Raw genomic sequence first — 22,681 nt, forward strand, 5'->3', positions numbered from 1 at the left:
TTACTTTCCTTTTTCTTTTTCCCCCTTTTCAAAATGATGCTGTTTGGATTGTTTTTAAAAAGGCACATGAAAATAATATCACTCCTATTTTAATTTATAAAATATTTTTAAAAAAATTCTAGCTTTCAAAATATTTTATATTTTTTAAAAAATAAATTTTATTAATGATATTTTTATAATAGTATATTTTTCATGATATTTTTTCTTTAATGTTATCTCAAAATTGAAATATTAAATAAATGATATTTTTATTTGAAAAATTTTTAAAGTATATTTAATAAATGCATAAACAAAATGTATTATAAATTAGAATGGAGAAAGTAGAAAACAATGAAAAAGAAAATATCCTGCCCTTATCAATTATCTACTGTGCTTATATTTAATATTTAATGTCTAACAATTTTTTGAACAGATTTGATTCCAATGTGATGATGCCGGACCGGTGATGAACCCTTAAAAAAAAAAAAACAAAATTTATATACCAAAATTGTCCAAGTCAACCTTCGCTTGGAGAGGAAGCCGCGGGAGCAACCAGAAACATAGACCTGTCGAATGATGGCATTAAAAATAAAACAATCTGTGTGCGAGCGATGATGCGATTGAGTCTGTGTATAAGAAGATACAGCCATCATTGTCTCCCTATTCGCTTTTGAAACTTCTTCACTTGGACCTAAAAATGGCGAACCAATTAATGGAATTGCTTCCTAAAGAATATGGCTTTGTGGCTATCGCCCTCGTCTTCTACTGCTTTCTCAATTTCTACGTGGCAGCTCAAGTCGGCAACGCTCGCAGAAAGTACCTACGTCCCCATTCAATTCACCATTCTTAATATTTACGTGCTAGTTTATTTGCCTACAAGCTGTTTGTCGAAATGCCTCGCAGGTATAATGTGTTTTATCCGACCCTTTATGCTTCCGAATCTGAAAACAAAGATGCTAAGCTCTTCAACTGCATACAGGTCTCATCTTTATCAATTTTGCTGGTTTTTTTAATCTCATTCTTTGATTTTTCACCGATGATTCTTATTTTCTTTGTAGAGAGGGCACCAAAATTCCCTAGAAACGATGGCAATTTTCTTCATGCTAATGATTCTGGGTGGGCTGAAGCATCCCTGCATTTGTGCTGCGATCGGAGTCATATACATCGTTGCCCGATATTTCTACTTTACTGGCTACTCCACCGGCACACCGGCCAACCGGCTCAAGATCGGGTATGCTCTCTCCTCTTTCATTTTTTTGGTAAGTAAAAGAGGCCCAAGGCCTACAACTTACGCACGGCTAGACAAATGTCAAGCCCCAAACAAAAGCAAAAAAAAAAAAACCCAAACGCCTAAGTAACCTCAACCAGGATCATGCTCTCTCCTATCTTTTTGATCAAATCTATCTTCAATGTGTAAAAGAATAAATTGACATCTTTAAATTATTGTCAACTTCTGTGCATAGCATCAGCTCTGCGCACCATTTCACCTCCAAAAAACAAATTGAAAAAATAGCATCTAAAAATCTCTCTGTCAAATTTATATCACACAAGAATCAAATAATTTGATATTTGCTTTGCAATCTTCTGATCCTTCTTTTATATTAATTTTGTAAGTAAAATGATGGAATTTCTCCTTAAATTTAAAAAAAAAGAGAGAAAACCACCATTAGATTCCTACCATTGGCAAGGTCACCAAAGCCCCTGCTGCAGGTGGGGTCATTAGTAGTCGATCACTGAAGCTTTGGCGTCAGCAACATATTTATTCAAGGAACAATTGTTTAGGTTGTTAAGGGAGGATTTGATCTCATGACTCTTAACCATTTAGAAAGCTTGGTTGCTACTAGGCCACCAAACCCTTTAATTATATATAGCAAAAAAATTATATAAGTAGTAAACTAAGCTTCTAACCACTTTCATGTTAAAACATAATGGTATGTTGTTAATTTCTGAATAAAATTTGTTATTTTATAAATATTATTTGTTAATATGACATGGACAATTACAAATTGAAAGCTTTAAAACTTCACGCATTTTACTTTTTACATATTCGAATGCATTTTTATTAATAACGAATAGATTGTTGTGAAAAATTAAATCGATACTTGTTAATAACTTGTTAAAATCAAAATAAATTATTGTTAATTTTGATTGAATTGTTGTGAAAACCTAAATGTACACTTGCTGATGAAAAACTAACACATACAATTAAGCTCATCTTATTCGTTTTTCTACTTGTTAAAGTTCGAATGGATTGCTATTAATTCAGAATGAATTATTATTAAAACCCGTTATCTATTTGGGTTTTGATAACAACTCATTTTAAATTAATTACAATTCATTCAGGTTTTAACAGGTTAGAAAAATATATAGGATGAATATAATTGTGTATGTTAATCTTTCATCAACAAATATTCATTCAAGTTTTAACAATAATTAATTCAAAATCAGCAATAGTTCATTCAAAATTTAACAAGCTAGAAAAGTAGTAGTCTATTAAACTTGTGCTTTTAATCATCAATTACAGGTGTCTGTTTAGGTTTTGACAACAACTCATTTTAAATTAATAACAGCTTATTTGAGCTTTAACAAGCTAGGAAAACAGATAAGCTAGGCTTAATTGTATATATTAATCCTTTATCAATAAGTATACATTTATATTTTCACAACAATTCATTTAAAATTTACAACAATCTATTCTGGTTTTAAAAAGTAGAAAAACTAATAAGATGGGCTTAGTTGTATGTGCTATTTATTTATTAATAAGTATCCGTTTGGATTTTGACAATAACTTATTTGTGATTAACAATAATATATTTTGACTTTTAACAAGTAAAATGTGTGAATTTTTAAAGCTCCCAACTTGTAATTGTCCAAGTCAAATTAACGAGTAACATTTGTAAAATAATAAGTTTCGTTTAAAAATTAATAACACATTGTTATGTTATGGCATGAAAATGGTTAAAAACTTGATTTACTACTTATATTTTTTTTACTATATATAATTATAGGGCTTGGTAGCCATCAGGTTGCCAAGGGTTATAGAATCAAACCCCCCTTGGCTACCTAAATTAATTATTTCTTAAATAAAAATGTCACCTATGACAGGGGCTTTGGCGACCTCACCATTAGTAGTTGTCCAACGGCTGGCATTGGCAAAATTGGAGGTTTCTTTTTCTTTTTGGCTTTTTTAACTAGAGGGGCAATTTGAACTTTTGACTTTAAAAATTAATATCAATCAAGAACTAAGTTATTGCAATGCAATTTTAAAATCAATCTTGACTGATATTAATTTACTACTGATGCCCTTGGATGCTTATTTTCCCAAACAAATTTAACTTAATTATTTAATTTGAACTATTTAAATTTAAAGTTTTGGTTTATATTCATTAAAATAAAGCATTTAAAAATATATGTTTATTATCTATTTGAATAGTATGAATTTAATTTAAATGATTCAATTTAATATGAACTTTTATATAATTTTATAAAGCGACTATTTATTAAGATGTGCTATGATATTTGGATAGTCTTGATTTAATATTAATTTTTTATAATTTTATGTTAATAAATACAATATTAAAAACAAAGATAATCTTGCATTTTTTAAAAAATATTTGTTTTTGAAAAATATAACTTAAAAATTTTTAATTTGGACAGGCTAGAGTAAATCTAGATATTCAATTCATAAAAATTATTAAAAAATATCTAATATTGAACTAGTAAATTGACATATAAATACCTCTAAACTAAAGAAATGACAATTTTATCATGTGAAATGTGACAATAAAATTGGAATATAAAAGGACTTTTTGAGATTACATTTCTATATGAAATTACTTTAATACCATTTTGCAATCTAAAAAGTTGTGATTTCCTAAATTTTTTAGCCATTAGTGAAATCAAACTTACGATTACTTATATCAAACTTGTGAACATTATAAAATTAATTGCAAAGGGGTACTAAAATAATTTTATACAAAAATTTAATCTCAAATAAGTTCCTTAAGACCTTATTGTCATTATCACATTTTGCTCAAACAAGTTATCATTTTCTTATTTTAAAGAAAATTATTTGTCATTTTTCCAATTAAAGTTTGACCATCTAAATTAAATATAGATGGTTCATTTTAGAAATAAGAAAATTTATTAAAATAAATTTATTATTTTTATAAATTTTTATTTTAATAAATACAAAAAAATTTAAATTACAAGGCTTAAATCTGGACTCTCCAGATTTAAACCATAGTATTAACCTCTTTATGAGCACCGAAGATGATTCCTTGAAGGCAAGTTTTGTTAATAATAGAAGTTAGACTGCACCACTTTAAAAAAATTGAAGGGGATCATTGTATCAAAAATAAATTTACGATCCCAAACACTCCTGAATTTATAACTTAGGGGTGAATTTGTACATTTACCCATATTAAATTACAAATGTTTGGTTCATGTAATTAAACTTATTTGTAAGTCAATGAATATTCTTAATTGCAGGAAATATGGCCTATTGGCACTTTTCGGTCTAATGATTTGCACAATATCATTTGGGTGCACCCTCCTTCACCGCTAGTCTGTTAACCCTTAAATGTGAACTCAGATTTCAAACTTGGTTTCTTTACCATGTTCTTGTACCCTCTCCTTTCTACTTTTGACTTTTATTGTGGGTAGTCATACATACAATGTCTAGTGATAATTTTATTTTGATTCCAATGTGTCTGATATTAGTAGTCACTGTATCTGTATTAAAACTAGTTGAAGTCTTAGTCCAGTGGATTGCATATGTATCATTGCATTTTGTGACCTATTGAAATGATAAGGAATGTAATGTTGATTGTCATAACTTTTTTTTGGGTATGTGATAGAAGTTAGAACCAGAAAAAAAATAACATAATAGAGAAGAGAAAATGCACTGAGTATGCTTTATTATGATTGGGAAAATATAGAGAATACAATCATTAACACTGGTTCACAAACAAGCAGAAACAAGAACAAGAGCAAAACAAAGAAAAGAACCTCACACTTCCTGGGTTTGGAGGGGTCAGGTCATCTTCACAAAACTAAAGCTACAACCTGACCTCTTCTTTTCCTTCCCTCACCAATGAATTGCACCACCAGTAATATGAAATGTCAGGATGGGTGCTGCTTAGTTTCCTGACAATTTTGCCCTTCTATACCTTGTTGGTTGTTTTGGGCCGGGCCTTGTCCCCTTGTTTGTTCTTTCCTATACTCAGGCCCATCAATTAGTTGAGACATGGTAGTATGGAACATCAAGTTTTACATTAAGTATTAGGAGAGTGCTTAATGAGGTGCTTAAATGGGTTAGTTTTCTTACTTCAACACCTAACTTTTAGGGTCAGATTATTTATCTCACTTAGATAGCCATCAATTGGTATAAAAACCAACTTGCCAATAGTTCTAGAGAAGGTTACCTACAGAGGGTTCTAACTAACAAGATACTAAGTTAAGTGTTATGAAATATAGTTGTCAAAACATCAACTGTCTAATTAGGGGCTAATTGTTAAAGACTTTATAGTATGTAATACCAAGTTTTACATTAAACAATATGTAATGCTTAATGGGATATTTAAATGGGTTAATTCTCCCACATCAATGTCTAGTTTTTGGGACAGAGTTCTCTATCCCATTTAGATACCGATTAATATGATATTTGACAAATGGCAAACTAAATTTATTTTTATATTTAGTTAAATCCAAATAAAATTAAAAAGACAAAAATACCCTATTTAAAACATAAAAATACTCAAATTAATAATGGTTATTTCAAGTAACTACTATATATAGTCTTGGAACTATATAACAATTACCTAGAATAACTGTTATATAGTAATTTAATTTTAACTCAAATCCTGTTTCAATTATGCAATGGTTTTTCCAATGGCGATTATGTTTGAGGCATTATATACAACATTTTTTTAATAGTGTAATGGATCATGCAATGCAGGCTTTGATTTTGGAATTCTCTTTAGTGGCTCCATGATCTCCATCAAATTAAACAAGGTGGGTATGCGTCAATCCAGCCTTGTGAACAATTTTTAAAAAAAAAATTAATCATTTAATCCCCATACTTTTAACTCAGTTATACTCAATTCTTAAATTTTGACTCGTTATAATTTAATTCTTATAATTTTAATTTATTTTTAATTTAATTCCTAAATTTTGTCTCCTACAATTCAATCCTTATAGTTTTAACCATTTAAATATTGATTCTTATATTTTAAAAAATAAAATTATAAATATTAAAAATATTTAAAAACTTTTGCAATTTATAAGATTAAAAGGATTTAGTAATATAAAATATTAGCAGTAAATTTTAACATAATTTTAATTTTTATTATTTTATTTTTTAAGATATAAGAATCAATATTTAAATGATTGAAATTGTAGGAACTGAATCGTAAGAGTCAAAATTTAAGAATTAAATTATAATTGAGTCAAAATTTTAAGAATTAAATGATAATATGTCAAAGTTAAGATATTAAATTATAATTAAATTAAGATTATGAGAATCAAATTATTAATTTTTTTTTGTTTTTTTTTTAACAAAACAAAACTCATCTCACTCTCTAGTGTTGGGCGTGTTCTCAATGCGCTCATCCATTGGTGAAGTATGAACAAGACTCGGCTTGTGACGGTGACACGAGTCCAATAGCGTGGCGCATGTAGCAATTCCGCCAGGGTGGCAGGTGCTCGTTATATGCTAGCATTGACAAGTAGGGAAGTGAGGTGTCTTCACTTCCTTTTCCTCCATTTTTCTTATTTCTTTTATTTCCATCATTTATTAATTTTTTTATTTAAAAAATTATTTAATAAAAAAATTTGAATGATGGAGATGGGAATTTTTAAATAAAAAAATTTGAAAGATGGAGATGGGAAAAGTGGAGGGAAAGGGAGTAAAAAAAAAGGGAGAGACCCTTGGTCCTTGAGAGTAGGATTCATTCCAATTTTTATCTTTTTTTAATTTACACTTTTAAGATCTTCTAGAAGTGTTTGAGAGCGTGTGGGGGGTCCTTTGAGGGACATTGCTTCATCTAAAAGGATTTTTAAATTCATGATCTACATATTAGTGTGCTATTTGCTTTTTTTTAAAAAAAATTGTTTTTTATACATTTTTGCTATATTTATTTATGTGTAGAAAATTCCTAAAATCCTAAAAATTGAGTGTGTTTAGTTTTTAATTTATCAAAATTCTATTTGATAAAAATTTATTTGACAAAAGTTAGTTTAGTTAAAGTCAGTTGTTGTAACAAAATTTGTGTTTGAATATACTTTTTCAAAAGTCAATTTAGTATAATGAAAGTTGTTTGGATTATGATAATGAAATATACTTTTAAATGTACAATTATAAAAAAGGACATTAATTTATGATGATTTATAATTTTTATTATACAAATGTAATATATTTAAAATATTTAAAAAATATGATAAAGATTTTAAATAACATAAAATTTGATCTATAATGTTAAAAACTTGATCTCTAATTATTTGTACCTTTTAATTTGTAATTTTAGAAAATGTGATAAAGATGTGTAATTTTTATTATACATTAATGCTAAAAATTAATATGATTAATTATTAAATTTATAATGCTGAAAACTTAATATCTAATTATTATTATTAAAATGATAATTGCATTTTAATAAATAAAATTTTTTAAATAAAAGAATGAGAGATTAAACTTGAGGTAGTATGATTAAATAATATCCTACTTTTTAAATTTACTTTTTAAAAATTTTAAATAGTTATGTTTTTTAAATTTACTTTCAATCACTATTTAAATGAGTTTTTAAGATGTGTTTTCTTGTAAAATGTTTTACTAAAATAACTTCCTACATCCTAGAAATGAAGTTTTAATTTTTGAATCAAGCAAACCAAACGGGCTGAATCTAATGTCATCGTTGGCTTTTGGTAAGCCATGGCCAGTAGTACCAGTGATTCAAATGTGCTTGAAAACACAACCTTGTCGAGGACACCATTTGAGGATAGTTTGACTGCAAAAAATTTGCATTTGGCTGGCTCATGGATAAAAGATTAAATTGTTTATTTTATTTATAAAAGTGTATTTTTCTTTATTTAAGGGAAAATTAATTCATAACCCTTCATAATTTCACCCAATTTTTAATCTGGTCCATTTTATTCATTGGAATTGTCTCCTCCAACTTTTCTCCATTATACCCATTTGCCCCTATTATTGGAAACCTTAATGAAGGATAAAGGGAGTTTTTAATGCCGTGGCGAAGTGAGATAAATGACAAGTGAATATTGGAAAATGGTTGTCCTTCACAAATTAACAAATTTCACTTTTAAATTCATATTTTAAAGAAAAGTTAATATATAATTGAATCTTGAATTGTAGATTCAAAGAAAATTTGACTCTTAAATTTTAAAAGATATATTCTGAATCTTAAACGATTAAAGTTGGGAGAATTTCACTTCATTGTTAAATTTTAACAAACATTCGTTAGTTTTTTAAAAAGTAAAGCTTGACATCTGATTTTTACTAAATTATACTCTCCCTCTCTCTCCTACCCTGGTTTGAAAAAAACCACACATTAGGCCTCATTTTGACAAATGTTCATTTAAACTTAATGGTGGGGTGAAATTATTAAATTTTAATTGTTTAGAGTTTAAAATGTACCTTTTAAAAGTTTAGAATTTAAATCACTCATAAATCTATAGTTCATAGTTTAAATTGTATATTAACCTTTTAAAGAATGCAAGTAAAGACATATAACTGATAAATCACTAGAAGGGATTATATATTTAACAAATTTTTCTTTTATAAATTAGCAAATTTCATTGATAAATTATTGTTTTGATGGTTTTAAATCATGGAATGAGAGATTTGGTCCCTATTTAAATTTAATTCAATCTTTTGTCCTTTAATTTCATTCCCCTTCAATTATAATTTAGCTTCCTTGTATTATTTCTCATTCATTATTGAAGAATATCACATTGCTTAGAAAATAAATAAATGTTCTTTCACAATTCCATATTACATTTATAAATTATAATAGTGCCCAAGCCACTTAATTTGTTTTGTAGTGGTAACTCAAAATGAAAAATATGAAGCCACTTTTGTTTGATAAGATATTTCCATGGTCCGTGGATGAAAATCAGTAAATGTCATTTTCTTAATTATATCATTAAGGAAGAACTGAACCTTGAAAAGAAAGCTCTTGTAATAATCAAACTTGCAAAGTTGTGTCCAGCTCACAATAGCATTGGCTTTTTAGATATCGTTAGTGTCCCAAACAGAAGATAAGCAATAAAATTCAGAATATAAACAAACTTGAAATCCGCTTGAAGATATATAACTGGGCTTCACTAAGATTAAGGGAAAAAGGGATTATGAGAATATAGCAAGAGACTTTCTGTTTATTTCACCATATATATATATATATATATATTTGTCATAAACTTGAAATTAATTATTCCAGTTAATCCATCTACCATCAAAAGTCCACAACCACCCTTCCATTCATGTTCATTCGTCAATAAGAGGGTAACGCTGATGTTTTGAAATTAAACTTATACAATTTATTATATATAAAAATAGTGAGTGAGAGAGAATGTTTGTGTTTTCTAACATTTATGCTTTAAATTTACCCAAATTATGATATTATGCTAATATGAATTTGTATCGTTAGCTGGAAAAAAAAATTGTATTGTTAGACTCTAATTGAGTAGAATTTCTCTAATTTTCCTATTCACAAGACTTGAATTCAAAGATTTTGTTTAAAGGATTCCAAGTATTTTCTAATTAATCCAAATCAATGATTAAAAAACCATATTAAACCGGACAATCAGACCATTGATTAGTCAGACTAACGGCTTGATCAAGCTGAAAAAATTGTTTGGAGAATTGGGCCAGATTAAGTAACTTTGGACCAGTTGTCAAACTAGGAATCGGTTCCTATTTTTAAAAATCAGACTATTTAAAAAATACTTATTTTTCTTTTTCTTTTTATTTTTATCAATTTTTTTAAAAAATGACTAATTTTTTTAATCATTTGATATTATCTTGTATCACGTGGCTTATTAAGTTATGATAAATTTAAAATATTCAATTTTATTTTTAAATTAAGTAACGATTTCATATTTATTTCTTACATTTAGATTATTATATACACATATAATCTTTTAATTTAATTATTACATCATCAGTTCGACTAGGATAGTTCATATGAATCGTGAACCGTTAGCCTTTTCGATTTGATATTCGATTCGGTTTTGAAAACATTGTTACAGATATCACTTAGTAGTGTCAAATCCAACAATTATTGGTGAATGAAATTGTGACCTAAAAAATCATGTTTACCACCTTGTACAGCCCCACCACCAGTCAAAAATATCTTTGATTTGGCTTGAATTTAATTTAAAAATATATCATGAAGTAGACCATTACTACATTTTATTGATTAACTGGCTGAATTTGAAAAAAAAAAAACCATTAAAAATGAAGATACAAAAAAATTTCCCATATGTACATAAACAAGCATCACAAGGTCACAACTAAAGTAACTTTAACAAGATGGCTTTGTCCTCATCAATATCTCTTCTTTTGCCATTGTCTCTACTTGCTTTCTTGATCAACAACAAAATTTCTCTTGCAGGTGATCCAGATATCATCTCAGATTTCACAATCCCACAAAATAACAACACTACAATCAATGGATCTTTCTTCACTTACACAGGACTGAGAGGATTATTGATCCATCCTCAAACTTCATTCAAAACAACGAAAGTCACTATGCTTGAATTCCCAGCTCTTAATGGCCTAAGCATATCATATGCTCTATTTCAGTTTCCTTCTGGTACCATCAACCCTCCTCACACTCACCCACGTGCCTCGGAGCTTCTGTTCCTTCTCCATGGTTCATTACAAGTTGGTGTCGTTGATACGAAACTCAATCTCTACAAACAAACCCTAGAAGCTGGAGATATGTTCATATTTCCAAAGGGGTTGATCCATTATCAGTATAATCCTCATGTTGTTCATGCCACTGCCATTTCTGCCTTTGGAAGTGCAAATGCAGGAACAGTTTCTGTGCCTATTTCATTGTTTGGATCTGGGATTGATGAAGAGGTTTTGGCAAAATCTTTCAAGATTGATGTTTTCTACTGTGAAGAGATTATTGACTCTGTCAAAAAGTCTTGAGGTGATCATGTGAAAGGTTTAGCGCTCTTCTAGTGTGATATTGATGCTGTCTTCTTCTTCTTCTTCGGTTTGGATTTAGATCAAGTGTTTTAATCTATAATATCTGCTAATTTTGCCAATGAATCTCCTTGTTGTCTATATCCCTTAAGTTTCTTGTTATTGTAGTTTAATTTATGCTAAGTACTAGCATGTGATTTATAACATCCTGCCATAATAAATATTTCTGTTGCAGCTATTTACAAGTGTTAAAAGTACTGTATGATCTCATTTAATTGTTGTATTGTTTTGTATTTTATATCTCCTGGCCCTATTATATAGGAAACCTTTTAAAATGATTTTTTGATATTCCTTTAAATCTTATTTATAAGTCACTTTTAACATATTTCACTGAAACTAAGTAAAATTTTAAACCTTATTAACCATGTCTTAAATTTAATAAGTTTCACCTCTATCCCTAATAAGAATAAAAAGAATATAAATGCATGTATCAATTAAAGTTGAAGTGAGTGATAAGGGTTCTCATCAATTAAATAAGTGGTTGGAGGTTTGAATCTCAACCCTTGTACATGTAGCAATTTAGTTAGGAAAAGTCTACTCTTTGAGAGATAATCTCTGCTATTGACGAAGTTTACTCCTCATGCTATCAAAAAACAAAAAACAAAAATAAAACAAAACAAAAGAATAGAATATAAATGCATGTGTTACTTCAAAACGGATCCTTTTAGTCAATTTGTGATTACATGTGGCAACTAGTCTGATCAAAATTCTCAACTAAAGGCGGTAATTTGGACTAACTTGAATAAATTTGAAAAATTTAGGGCAGCATTTAGGGGTTTTAGAGAATCTTCTTTACTTTAGCTTATTTGAGTCACTCGAATAAATGTTAAGAAATCCGATCCAAGCCCAAACTTGAATAGGCTTAGCCAGAATACTCGAATTCCTTTTTTATTATTAATAAAATATGTTTAAAATAAAACAAAAATTGAAAAGATTAATTTTTTAAATAAAATAAAAAAAATATTTAACAATGTTGGTATTTAGGCCAACTCGAGGGGTTAGGGTCGAATTTGGTTATATAAACTTTTTTATATGTTTGAATATTTTAAGTCCAATTAGAATAAATCTAATTCAAATTGAGCCTAGTCTGCACAAATTGTCAACTCTAGTCTAAACTTTCAAGTTTTCAGTTCTGTGGCATGAAAAAGTTTTCTTTAAAATTAAACAATGTTACCTTTGGATTAGTGGGATTTAAATTTGAATCAAATTTACTACTTTGATCCAAATCCAAAACAAATAATAGGTCAAGTTAGCGGGAAATTAGCCCATACCGTATGATAGTGTGGATAAATTCAGCTGCCGAGTATAATTGTTAAAACCACATTAAGGAATAATATGTAAATTTTTTATAAGTATTCTTTAAATTATGCAAGACATTTTTTTAATGATTGATTTTTTTAAAATTAAAAATAAATAATTTTAATATAGTTTTATAAAAAATTATTTTATAAAAATTTTATAAAAAACAAGTGTCATTTTATATTTTGTTATAATAACAACAATATTATTATTTAATTATTTTTATATTTTATTACATTTCATGAATTTCTATTTATAAAATTAATTTATTATTTAGTTATTTTATAATACCTTCTGTATTATCTATATTTTCATGGCATTCTCTTTTGTATTTTTAAAATCTATTCAAAGTAAGTACCTCTTCCAAAATAACTAGAAATATGTTATTTTTTTAAATTATGATTATTTTTAAAATTTTAAACAAACAAAAAAATTATAAAAAGAGACTTTAAAAAAAAGTAATTTTTTCAAGAAAAAAAAATTAAACCTTAAACAAATGTGCACTAATTCTAGTTAATCCTCAAAATCTAATTCATCTATAATTTTATCCACAAAAGGAAATAGGACTAAAGGAAAAAATATCCTAAAAATTTTTAACAAGCTATCTAGTATTCTAATTTTTTTTAAATAAAATTATTTCAAATTTTAAAAAACAGAGAAGTATTGTCCTACCATAATGTTAATTTAGACAATCTGTTGTTTGTCAAATATTTGCTTGACCGGCGAATTACACGTGTGTGCTATTCATTTGACACACGAGCTTTCCGTTCTCTTGCTCCTCCTCCTCCGTCTTCTGCAGCCTCTTCACTCCCTGACTGTGAAATTCGACCACTGCTGCTATCAAATCCCATGTTTCATCATCTGGGAGCTTAGCATATCGTGAACCCAATCGGGTATACCAACATAAACATATAACATAGATAAATTAGTAAAAGACGCATATAACACCCCAAATAACTTCACCAAGGAGACGCAACAGAAATCAAGTGAGGGCATGATTGACGGAGCAAAGAGGGTTTGTCAATAACTGTATCAGTACCTGTGGCTGCTTTTATCGGATCAACCATGTTCTCCTGCACCTCCATCTTCTTCTTCTGCTTCTTTGTCTTCTTCTTAGTGTTTGAATTTCCAGAACAGGGAATCCGACCAATGTGAGATTCATAAGCAATATCTGTAAAATCAATTACTCCAATTCAGTTTGAGATTCATTGATAACCCGACACTGTCCACAGGCTGCTCGATCGGGCAACCACAATTGGAAAAGAACGTCTACCTAACCCAAAATTCGACCTGCTCCTTCACGAAATTCTTGAAATCCGGAGGAAGCAAGTGAGGTGTTCTCAGATTCTGCGTTCTTCACTTCGTTCGCCGGATGGTGAAGCGCGTGTGGGATCTGCATTTTCTGGCATTTTCGTTTGATGAAGAAGCTTGTGTGGGACCTGCATTTTCCTCCTTGTTCGATTGGCCGCCGATGTGAAGTAGAGAGGCTGCCGTGTACGGTGGTTGTCGTCATAATCTCGATAACTCGATCACGTCGTTTGCGTCGATAGAGGCTGCCGACCTGCAGGGGAGACTGTTGCGTCGGTGTCATCGTCATCTTCCAGAGACGTTTGCCCGTCTTCTCCATCTCTTCCTCCTTCGACTTCAGCCTCTCATCTTCATCAATCATCATCCAATCTCGATTGCATGAGAAGAGACCCGGTAGCAGGAGAGAGGGTGGGGAATTGACTGAATCTGAGTTGACGTGTATTACCGTTGCATCAAATGAATAGCCGACACGTGTAATTCGCTGGCCGGTAACAGTCACTCTAAATTAACATTGAGTAATTGAGTAATATATCTCTTTTGAAAGCTTTGAAATAACATTACTTCAAAATAATAATAATAATAATAATAAAATATCAGATATTTTTTGTAAAAAAATTTCAGGACACTGTTACCCTCTAATTTAAGAAAATAAGATCTACTTCATATAAGTTCTTGTGAAAAAATTTCAGAATATTTTTACCTTTTAATTTAAGAAAATAAAAACTACCCCTTAAGGAGAAAATGCTTCGGGGATGCTTTCATGAACAATGAATAAACTTTTTTTTTAACTAAATTGTTACAAGACAAGTATTGATAACCAATCTCCCATCTACTTGTTTAAATGAGGAAAGCATCTATTATTCATGTCATTATGTTAATATTCCAGCCATGTGGCAAAATTTTTGCACAACTGACTTGATTTTTACTTGTAAAAAAATGTTAAAATTAATTTTTGTTTCCCACTGTTATGTGATTTTGCATTCCCCCCCCCCCCCCCTCCTTTCCTTCTCCTTCCCCCCCATTGTTTCTAGTTCCATCCCTGGCCTTCAGCGCCAACATTAGACCTTCGTGGCGCATAAATGCATAAAAGGTCTGCGAGAGAAACAAATATGTTCATCCACTGTAAATTTCTGCTTTGATTGGCATGTTATCTGCTTTTGTTGCATCTTTACATACCGGATCATTGGATTTTCATATATTATTTGCTGCTAAACTAAATTATGGTGGTATATGTTGAATGCACTAGGGACTCAATCTACTTGGCACTCAATTCCTTGCGATGCTGCTCTGTTTCACCACAAGAAAATACAAACTTCACTGAACCAGTTGCCTCTCTTTGATGGGTAGCATCAAGAAAGTGCATCTTACAGCTTAAAGCGTACTGTTGTAACAATGATATTATCATGAGAAAGAAAGGAGGGATGGAGTGGGTACGCACAAAATGGAGCAACCGATTGTTTGAACTTTGAACAGATATGATCAACCCATTCGAATAGGAGAAAAAAAAAAGAAGAAGAAGATAGAAAACTATGAAAGAAAATTCTTCAAAATAGTAAAAAAAAATTTAGATAAAACTTAACTTTTATCCTCTCAAAATTGCTTTAATTATCAATTTAATCATTCAAATTTAATTTTTATCAATTTAATTCCTTACATTTACTTCAATTATCAATTTGATCTTTATTATTTACAACGAAAGCCACATTATTAAAATTTATTAGTATAAATCATAAAATATTGATGGTAACCATGTAAATTAATGAAAAAAATATAACTATTTAAATAGGAAAAAACATATTTTGAAATAAAAATTGAATGAAAATATTGAACCTTAACAAAGCAAGGCTACAAGCTAAGCAAGTCTAGCAATTAACCTCCTTTCATCATCCACTACCTTCACACAATAAGGTAAAGGTTGATTAAAAGTAGTATACCACACATAAGATTTTGAAATTTTAAAAGATAAGAGCATAACACACAGTATAAGAAATTATATTGATAAAAATTAAATCAATTTGAAAGTTAATTTATTCTCATAGCTATATATACAAGTTAAGTCATCAATACAGTTTACATATGAAGTTATTTTAAAAGTCAATGTGTGTTTTAAAACTTAAAGGAATGTGATAATTTAATAAAACATAAGAGACCAAATCAATAAAAATAAAACTTGAAGAACCAAATTGATAACTGAAATAAATTTGAAGAACAAAAAGTTTTAGTATCCCAAAAATTTACTATTTTTGAAAATCTTTTCTCCTAGTTTTTTCTCCATATTTTTCTTCCCATCTTCCCTCCATCCAAACTAAGCCTAAGATCAGCCCCGAATGCATGAAATGCAGTGACCATGAGGAAAGGATCTGTTCATGTGTTTCATAATTTCTAGGCATTGACCCCTTCAATAAGTAGCCATAAAAACTCAAAGTTAGATTGGCCAAGCAAGAACGCTTGTGTCAAACAGCACAGTTAGATATAAACAAGTTAGGGGTCATAACATGAGATACAGAGTTAACATGGCAGTTGCATCAAACAACACAGTGACATATAAACAAGAAACTGATTCCACAGAGTGAACAAAAGCCCACTGAGAGTTAAGTTGTCCCCTTTATTCTTCTTCATAATTACATCTCAGTGATGCTTTGAAAGCTTGGATGAATGACAAAGTCAGCCCTGTTGAGTCCCTTCAGGTTTCTAACAAAGCAATATAGAAAGAATGAAGTGTTAGATTAATTGTGGGAAGAAAACTACAAGATAGATTAAATGCCTCCTTATCTGAGGTGAAGTTAAGGCAGTATAACAAATTCTTGGCCTTTCTATTTCAATCAAAACATCCACATAACATTATGTGTTACAAAACTTGTCCTTGCACATCATGGGAACACATTTTAATAATTCACTGAAAATTTTGATTACATTTAATAAACGGCTAAATAACTGAAAAAATGAGTGCATGATGTAGTCATATTCTCTAGAATTCTTCAAACACTTGGTGTGCACTGTGGCAGCATAACCCAGAACCCTGGGTCAAACTTAAAATGGAGAATGAGAATAAAGAAAGAAATAGAGTGATAAAACTTCTAACAAAGAAGAGGGAAAATGATATGGAAAAAAATGAAAGTAAAACAAAGAAAGATGGAGAAGAAGAACCAAACGAACTATGACTGAGAGATTGTATGGATCAATAAATGTAAATCATTGAGCCATTCAGTGGTTGGACCACTGGAGTGTCTACTGTGCAAACAGTTACAAAAACCATCAGAATGGGTCCCTTTCTTAGGTGGAAAGCAGCAGGCTGCATCAAATGTCAATCCCAACTAGCCATGACATAGCACTAAGAGCGAATGAAATTTTAGTTTAGGTAATTAATAAGTGATCCAACAACTTGATCTCTTCAGCATGTAAATGACAGACCCACTTTAAATAACTATTATTATTTTCAACAAATGAAATAGGCAATTTAAGTAACTATCAATATTCATAAGACCCCTTATGAAGCATTTATTAATGTTTTCGAAATACACCCTTCATGACTATAACCCTTTCTCTCTTGCGCAAAAGAAATATATTGGATTTTCGAATAAAAGAGACTTTAATGAAGAGTAATTTTGGAATCTCATGACAATTTATCATAAAACCAAGAACATCAATTGATTTTACCACTTTTCTTCATCCGTGTAATGTAATTAAAAAGTTCATATAAATAAGATGGATGTATAGCACGTGCATATTTTCGACACATTATAAGCAGTGATGAATTCAGAAAACTTTGTTAGTTGGGGCAACATTTATACCAAATATAAATATGAATATTTTTTTGAAGAAAATATAATTCTAAATATTAATTAAAGAAATATACAAATAAAGTGTATGAAAGTTTAAGAATATATATTGATTTCATTTGCATCATAAATTTTATTTTCATAATAAATACAACAAGAGTGTACATCTTTAAATATATATGCTTGATAATTTTAAAGAGAGTGTAGGGCAATTGATCTTTTGTGGGGGTAATTGCAATTTTAAAGGGGTGGGGAAAATGCAATTTTGACATGAAGATAAGTGAAATTTTTGCTAATTTAGTCACTGCAATTGCCTCCACTTCCTTCAATGTGGGTACATCCCTGATTATAAGGGCTTGAACCATCACAAGTGAAAAATTAGCCCGCCACTTCCATTTGAACTAAACCCAAGTAGCTGATTATTATACTTTTTTAAAAGAGATAAGTAGTATTCAATATGTGAATATTATAGATGGGAGTAAAAAAATTGAATTGTCTTTTGGTAGTCATCCTGCGCTATACACTCTGAATTGTAATTGTAAATACACATAATTTGACACATTACTCGACCATGATCCTAGTTTATTATGACTACAATATGCCAAACCACTCATTCCTTCAAATGAATTAAGGAGTTGTTTGGTTATTGGAAAAGATGGAAATTAAATGGATTAAAAAAATAAGTATAAAAATGAACTAAATTATTCTCCCCTACACTATATGGGAAGCATGATAAAACCTAATACCACATACTACAAATATGAGAATCGTCACACCTTCCAAAAACTTTATGAATCATGAATTCTAACCTCATAAACTAAATTATCATTCCTCCTCATGAATATGTTTGACCAATCTCCCCTCTATTTAATCTTTTTTTTTTTTTTGTCTCTGTTTCTTTAATCCATTTCACTCGCTTTCTTTCCAGCAACCAAAGGGGCCCCTCTATGAGCAGTTTCACCCTCAAGGACCAAAAGAAAATCACATGAACAGTTTAACGTGCTTGATACAAAACAACAAGCCTTATCCCACTAGATGGGATTGGCTATATAGATTGCACAATAACATTGTACTCTATCATCAATCAAGCTTTTATAAATATTGTTAACTAAAATAAAAAATATTATGTAAGCTCCACCAATAGTAAGAGACAAAGAGAACATAGAAACATAGAAAATAAAACAGACAGAACATGAGCTATACCTTCTCAGCATTTGCTTTCTCTTTCTCAGCCTTTTCTTTTTCAGCCTTTTCCCTCTGTTTCTCCATCCTTTCCCTCTCCCATTTCTTAGCAAAGAAAATTAAAAACAATATTAAAGACAAATAGATATAGATATTTATGTTTATAGTAGCTCCATTATGTTATCGAAGTACATTAAAAAAAAAAATTCACAGGTAATATTTGACAATCTGAATAGAAATCGTTAAACCATCTCCACATTTAAACAATATTTTACAGCAAAAACAATATAACCTACATATAACATATAAATACTCACCCAAAAGATGATCGGGCATCAAATATTTACTCATATAAATGTCCTTGTTCTTGGAACGGTAAAGCCCAGCAGGTTGACTTAGAATTTGAGGCAAAAGCCACATAATCTAATCCCGTTAAATGTTTACAATCTAAAAAGAGACAATAATTATGATCAAACTCAATCACCTAAATATTAATATCGCAATGTCCTGTATAACAATTATGATCAAACTCAACCTTTTCTTTTTCTCGCAAAGCAAACAGAACCGTCAAACTTTACACCGGTTTCTCAGCAACCTAGCAGGACGGAATGAAAGTGGTCGAGAAAATCAATATTACCTGGATGTAGACGTTCTCTTTGGCCTGTTCTTCCTCACTAAGAATCCGGCCTTTGTCGCTGAAGTAGCGAGTGAAAGCGCCCCGACTTGACTCCATCGAACGAGTCACCGATCCTCGATTTAGGACAGATCTCATTGCCATCGTCAATGTTGCTTCCTCTCTTCTCTCGAAGGTTTCGCAGGAATGATTCTGTGGGCTACTGGCGTGCGGAGTTAGAAGCCCTAGGCGGTTTAGGGGTCATCCCGGTCCCGCAATGAGCAGATCGGACTTGACAGAATGAACCGGGTTCAATACTGCATATCTATCTTCTTTCTTTCTTTCTCCCTTCTTTTCTTTTCTTTAAATAGTATCTGTTCTTATCCGTATATCTTTTTTTTTTTTTTGTGCTTGTACATGTAGAAAACCAAGGAAAATGACAAATAAGTACTTTTAAAAATATTAATAATAATTAAAGACAAATGAATTTACGAAATTGTCCTCATAACCCAATAGTTCTCATTAGAATTAAGGACAAATGACCAATGGATTGGGTTTAAGGAAAGGATTAGTCTCTCGTAATATTATTCAACTACGGTTTAAATTATCATTAAAAAAATACTTATATTTAGTGTCTGATAGCACCTTAAATTGAATAACATCAGTGTTCAATCAAAAAAAAATTAAAAAAATTATTTGTAAATTGCCCTTACCACCCGATGAATAATATAAGTATTGGAAGATCATTTATACCTTTAAAAAAAGCCAAATATAAATTTAAGAAATGCCACTTGTGAAGGAATGAAAAGTCAATTATAAATTAATTTGTAATTTCATAAATTTATGCATTATCATATGTAAATTTCAAAATGAGATAATATAAGTTTTAGTCTTTCAAATTTGTTTTAGTGATAGATTCAATTCTTAAAGTTTAATTTTTATCATTCTAGTCTTAGAAGTCTACTTTGATTATCAATTTAGTCTTTATTATTTAAAAAGAAGATTACATTATTAAAATTTGTTAACATAGATAATAGAATATTGATGGAAGCTATGTCGGTTAATAAAAAAAATATAATTATTCAGGTAAAAAAACTAAAATTTTAAAAAATTAGAGAATAAAACATAGTGTAAGTAATTATATAAATGCAAATTAAACTAATGTAAGTGTTAACTTATTCTCATTTAAGTACATATACATGTAAATTTATCAATAGACTTTATACATTAAATTATTTTAATAGTTAATCTGTGTTTTAAAACTTAAAGGACTTATATAATAATAAGAAAACAGAAGGAACCAAGTTAATAAAAATTAAACTTAAAAGATCAAATCAACAATTGAGGCAAATGTGAGGTTAGGAGACAAAAAAGTTTCATTATCCTAGTAAAAATAGTAAATTGTAAATTTTAGGAAAGCTACTCATAAGTTTATGAAAATTTAATCGTAAATAAATATATAGTCCCTTAAATTTATGTATCATCACTTGTGATTTAAAAATAATTAATTATAAATCTAAGGAAGATTATTCTTAAATTTGTAAAAAGTTAGCTATGAACAAATAGATAGTCTCTTGTAACCTTAAATTCATTATCAAGTGAATTTCTATTAACTATTTTCTACGAGATTATCTATTCATTTAAAATTAACTTTTTATATATTTACAAAGAGGCTTTTTTAAATTTACAAGTGAAGGAGCATAAATGCATGAGTTAATCTATTAATTTTAACACCTTACTCCACTAATCATTAATTTTATTATAATAGTTCAAAGAATTAAATTATTTGAAAGGATTACCATGATATAAAAGCTTTAATTTTAGTTATATAAGCCAAGCATAGTAGAGAAAAAACAAAATTGAAGATTCAGGACAATTAAAATTAAAAAAAATACTTAGTTTAAAATATATTAGGACAATGAATCATAGTAGAAAAAGATTTACTATGATAATTAGAATAAAAGCATTATTACAAATTATAATCCAAAAATGACTTATCATAATAGAAAAGATATATCATGATATTATATAAAATCTGCTATAATAAAAAAGATTAAAATTTAAGTTAAAAAGAATATACTAGAAATAGGTCAAGCTTACTTTAAAAAAATATATTAAATAAAATTTTTAAAAAATAAATTGAATTCAAGTCAAATAAGAATAATCTAAAAGCTTTATAAAGCAAGGTTAAAAAGTAAATAAAATCAAAAAGAATTGATTTCAATTGAAAAATGGTTCATAAAAAGGGGTGAAATTATGACAAATGTCATCATTAGCCATGGCATTTGCACTTTTCACAACTTTTGCTATGGCCAATGACATTGAAAGGATAATTTTCTCCTTCCACCGTGCATCGTGACAGATTATGTAATATCAACAAATTACCACAGTAGTTGACTCAAATTGTCCAAATGCATCTACTTGTCTCTCATAATCCACTTACCATAGCTCCACTGGGCAACTCTAATTAAACTAATCTGTAGTCATATTAAGTTTCAAATGATTAACTAGTCTAGATTCTTGAGGATCAGGCCATTACACTTATCGCTGATGGACCTTCTTCTTTCCCTTCTTGTTCTTTCACACTCACATCTTATTCTTGTATTGTCCCCAACAAGATACATGCTTACAATCTCTTCAAAATATCATTTTTATTCAAATTAATATCTTTCTCGTCTCACAATATACGATTGCCTTGTTCAACCCATTCTTTATTTAAATTTTGCATATTCACTAGTAAGGCTCACTAAAACATATGTTATTAATCTAGTTTTTCCCACCAAATGTCAAATGCAACTTCCTAGATTGATAATTTACAATATTTCTATATTTTTATCTCATTTATTAATTGAGCATAACTAGTTAATATTTGCAATTAGAGGGCAATAAAATGTTCTGTGAGAATTTTTGGAATTTATTGCATGTGTTTTTCAAATTTATTAAATATTACATAAATTTCCCAAACATGTATTCTATCGATTTATTTGTTTCCATATGTAGGGCGACTTATAATTAATTCCGTGCATAATTTGAATCAATTGGTCATCCAAAGGAGACATGTGGCACCATCCAAATCCTCAAATCAACACTCAATAAGTTTTCCAGCAGAAATTAGATTGCAAGCCAGCTTAGGAACACAAAACAAATCCAACACAATAGCTAGAGACCCAGTTGGGAATTCAGGTGGGCCAGCAAGCCCAACTTGAATAAGCACGACTCGAATAAACCTAAACCCGAACAGGTTTGATTCTCAAAAAAGCTCAAATAGCTAAACCTGACTCAAATTCC

The 22,681-nt window shown here is 29.4% G+C and overlaps 4 protein-coding genes across 4 annotated transcripts; 2 read left to right on the forward strand and 2 right to left on the reverse strand.

The window, feature by feature from the left end:
- The first annotated feature begins 518 nt into the window (after positions 1 to 518).
- On the forward strand, positions 519 to 4,816 carry LOC129291969 (uncharacterized). Its single transcript, XM_054929458.1, has 4 exons — positions 519 to 795; positions 883 to 958; positions 1,038 to 1,210; positions 4,471 to 4,816. Exons 1-4 carry the CDS (start codon positions 677 to 679, stop codon positions 4,544 to 4,546), a joined length of 444 nt encoding a protein of 147 aa, XP_054785433.1. The 5' UTR covers positions 519 to 676; the 3' UTR covers positions 4,547 to 4,816.
- A 5,681-nt stretch (positions 4,817 to 10,497) lies between these two features.
- LOC129292067 (germin-like protein 9-3) lies at positions 10,498 to 11,485 on the forward strand. The gene has a single exon (XM_054929573.1). The coding sequence runs from the start codon at positions 10,529 to 10,531 to the stop codon at positions 11,153 to 11,155; it is 627 nt and encodes a 208-aa protein (XP_054785548.1). The 5' UTR covers positions 10,498 to 10,528; the 3' UTR covers positions 11,156 to 11,485.
- Positions 11,486 to 13,037: 1,552 nt separating this feature from the next.
- Positions 13,038 to 15,182, reverse strand: LOC129292318 (uncharacterized). The gene is made up of 4 exons (XM_054929891.1): positions 15,079 to 15,182; positions 13,802 to 14,319; positions 13,551 to 13,682; positions 13,038 to 13,372 (listed from the first exon to the last, which is right to left on the reverse strand). The coding sequence occupies exons 1-4, from the start codon at positions 15,180 to 15,182 to the stop codon at positions 13,239 to 13,241; spliced, it is 888 nt and encodes a 295-aa protein (XP_054785866.1). The 3' UTR covers positions 13,038 to 13,238.
- Positions 15,183 to 16,249: 1,067 nt separating this feature from the next.
- On the reverse strand, positions 16,250 to 19,687 carry LOC129292602 (uncharacterized protein At2g27730, mitochondrial). The gene is made up of 3 exons (XM_054930179.1): positions 19,418 to 19,687; positions 18,802 to 18,885; positions 16,250 to 16,510 (listed from the first exon to the last, which is right to left on the reverse strand). Exons 1-3 carry the CDS (start codon positions 19,556 to 19,558, stop codon positions 16,484 to 16,486), a joined length of 252 nt encoding a protein of 83 aa, XP_054786154.1. The 5' UTR covers positions 19,559 to 19,687; the 3' UTR covers positions 16,250 to 16,483.
- Between the last annotated feature and the right edge of the window lie 2,994 nt (positions 19,688 to 22,681).

Source organism: Prosopis cineraria, unplaced genomic scaffold (assembly GCF_029017545.1).
Source record: "Prosopis cineraria cultivar Desert tree isolate PC_DT_omini unplaced genomic scaffold, ASM2901754v1 PC14, whole genome shotgun sequence".
NCBI classification, from domain to species: domain Eukaryota; kingdom Viridiplantae; phylum Streptophyta; class Magnoliopsida; order Fabales; family Fabaceae; genus Prosopis; species Prosopis cineraria.

Excerpts from the sequence above, each read along its gene's own strand:
- LOC129292067 (XM_054929573.1), top strand. The coding sequence starts at position 10,529 with ATGGCTTTGTCCTCATCAATATCTCTTCTTTTGCCATTGTCTCTACTT.
- LOC129292318 (XM_054929891.1), bottom strand. The coding sequence starts at position 15,182 with ATGCACTTTCTTGATGCTACCCATCAAAGAGAGGCAACTGGTTCAGTG. Across the intron at positions 14,320-15,078 it reads CGCAAGGAATTGAGTGCCAA|AGTGACTGTTACCGGCCAGC; the intron begins GTAGATTGAGTC and ends ATGTTAATTTAG. Across the intron at positions 13,373-13,550 it reads TCCGATAAAAGCAGCCACAG|ATGATGAAACATGGGATTTG; the intron begins GTACTGATACAG and ends CTAAGCTCCCAG.
- LOC129292602 (XM_054930179.1), bottom strand. The coding sequence starts at position 19,558 with ATGGCAATGAGATCTGTCCTAAATCGAGGATCGGTGACTCGTTCGATG. Across the intron at positions 18,886-19,417 it reads AAGAGAACGTCTACATCCAG|AAATGGGAGAGGGAAAGGAT; the intron begins GTAATATTGATT and ends TTCTTTGCTAAG. Across the intron at positions 16,511-18,801 it reads AGAAAGCAAATGCTGAGAAG|AAACCTGAAGGGACTCAACA; the intron begins GTATAGCTCATG and ends TTGCTTTGTTAG.
- LOC129291969 (XM_054929458.1), top strand. The coding sequence starts at position 677 with ATGGCGAACCAATTAATGGAATTGCTTCCTAAAGAATATGGCTTTGTG. Across the intron at positions 796-882 it reads GTCGGCAACGCTCGCAGAAA|GTATAATGTGTTTTATCCGA; the intron begins GTACCTACGTCC and ends AATGCCTCGCAG. Across the intron at positions 1,211-4,470 it reads GCCAACCGGCTCAAGATCGG|GAAATATGGCCTATTGGCAC; the intron begins GTATGCTCTCTC and ends TCTTAATTGCAG.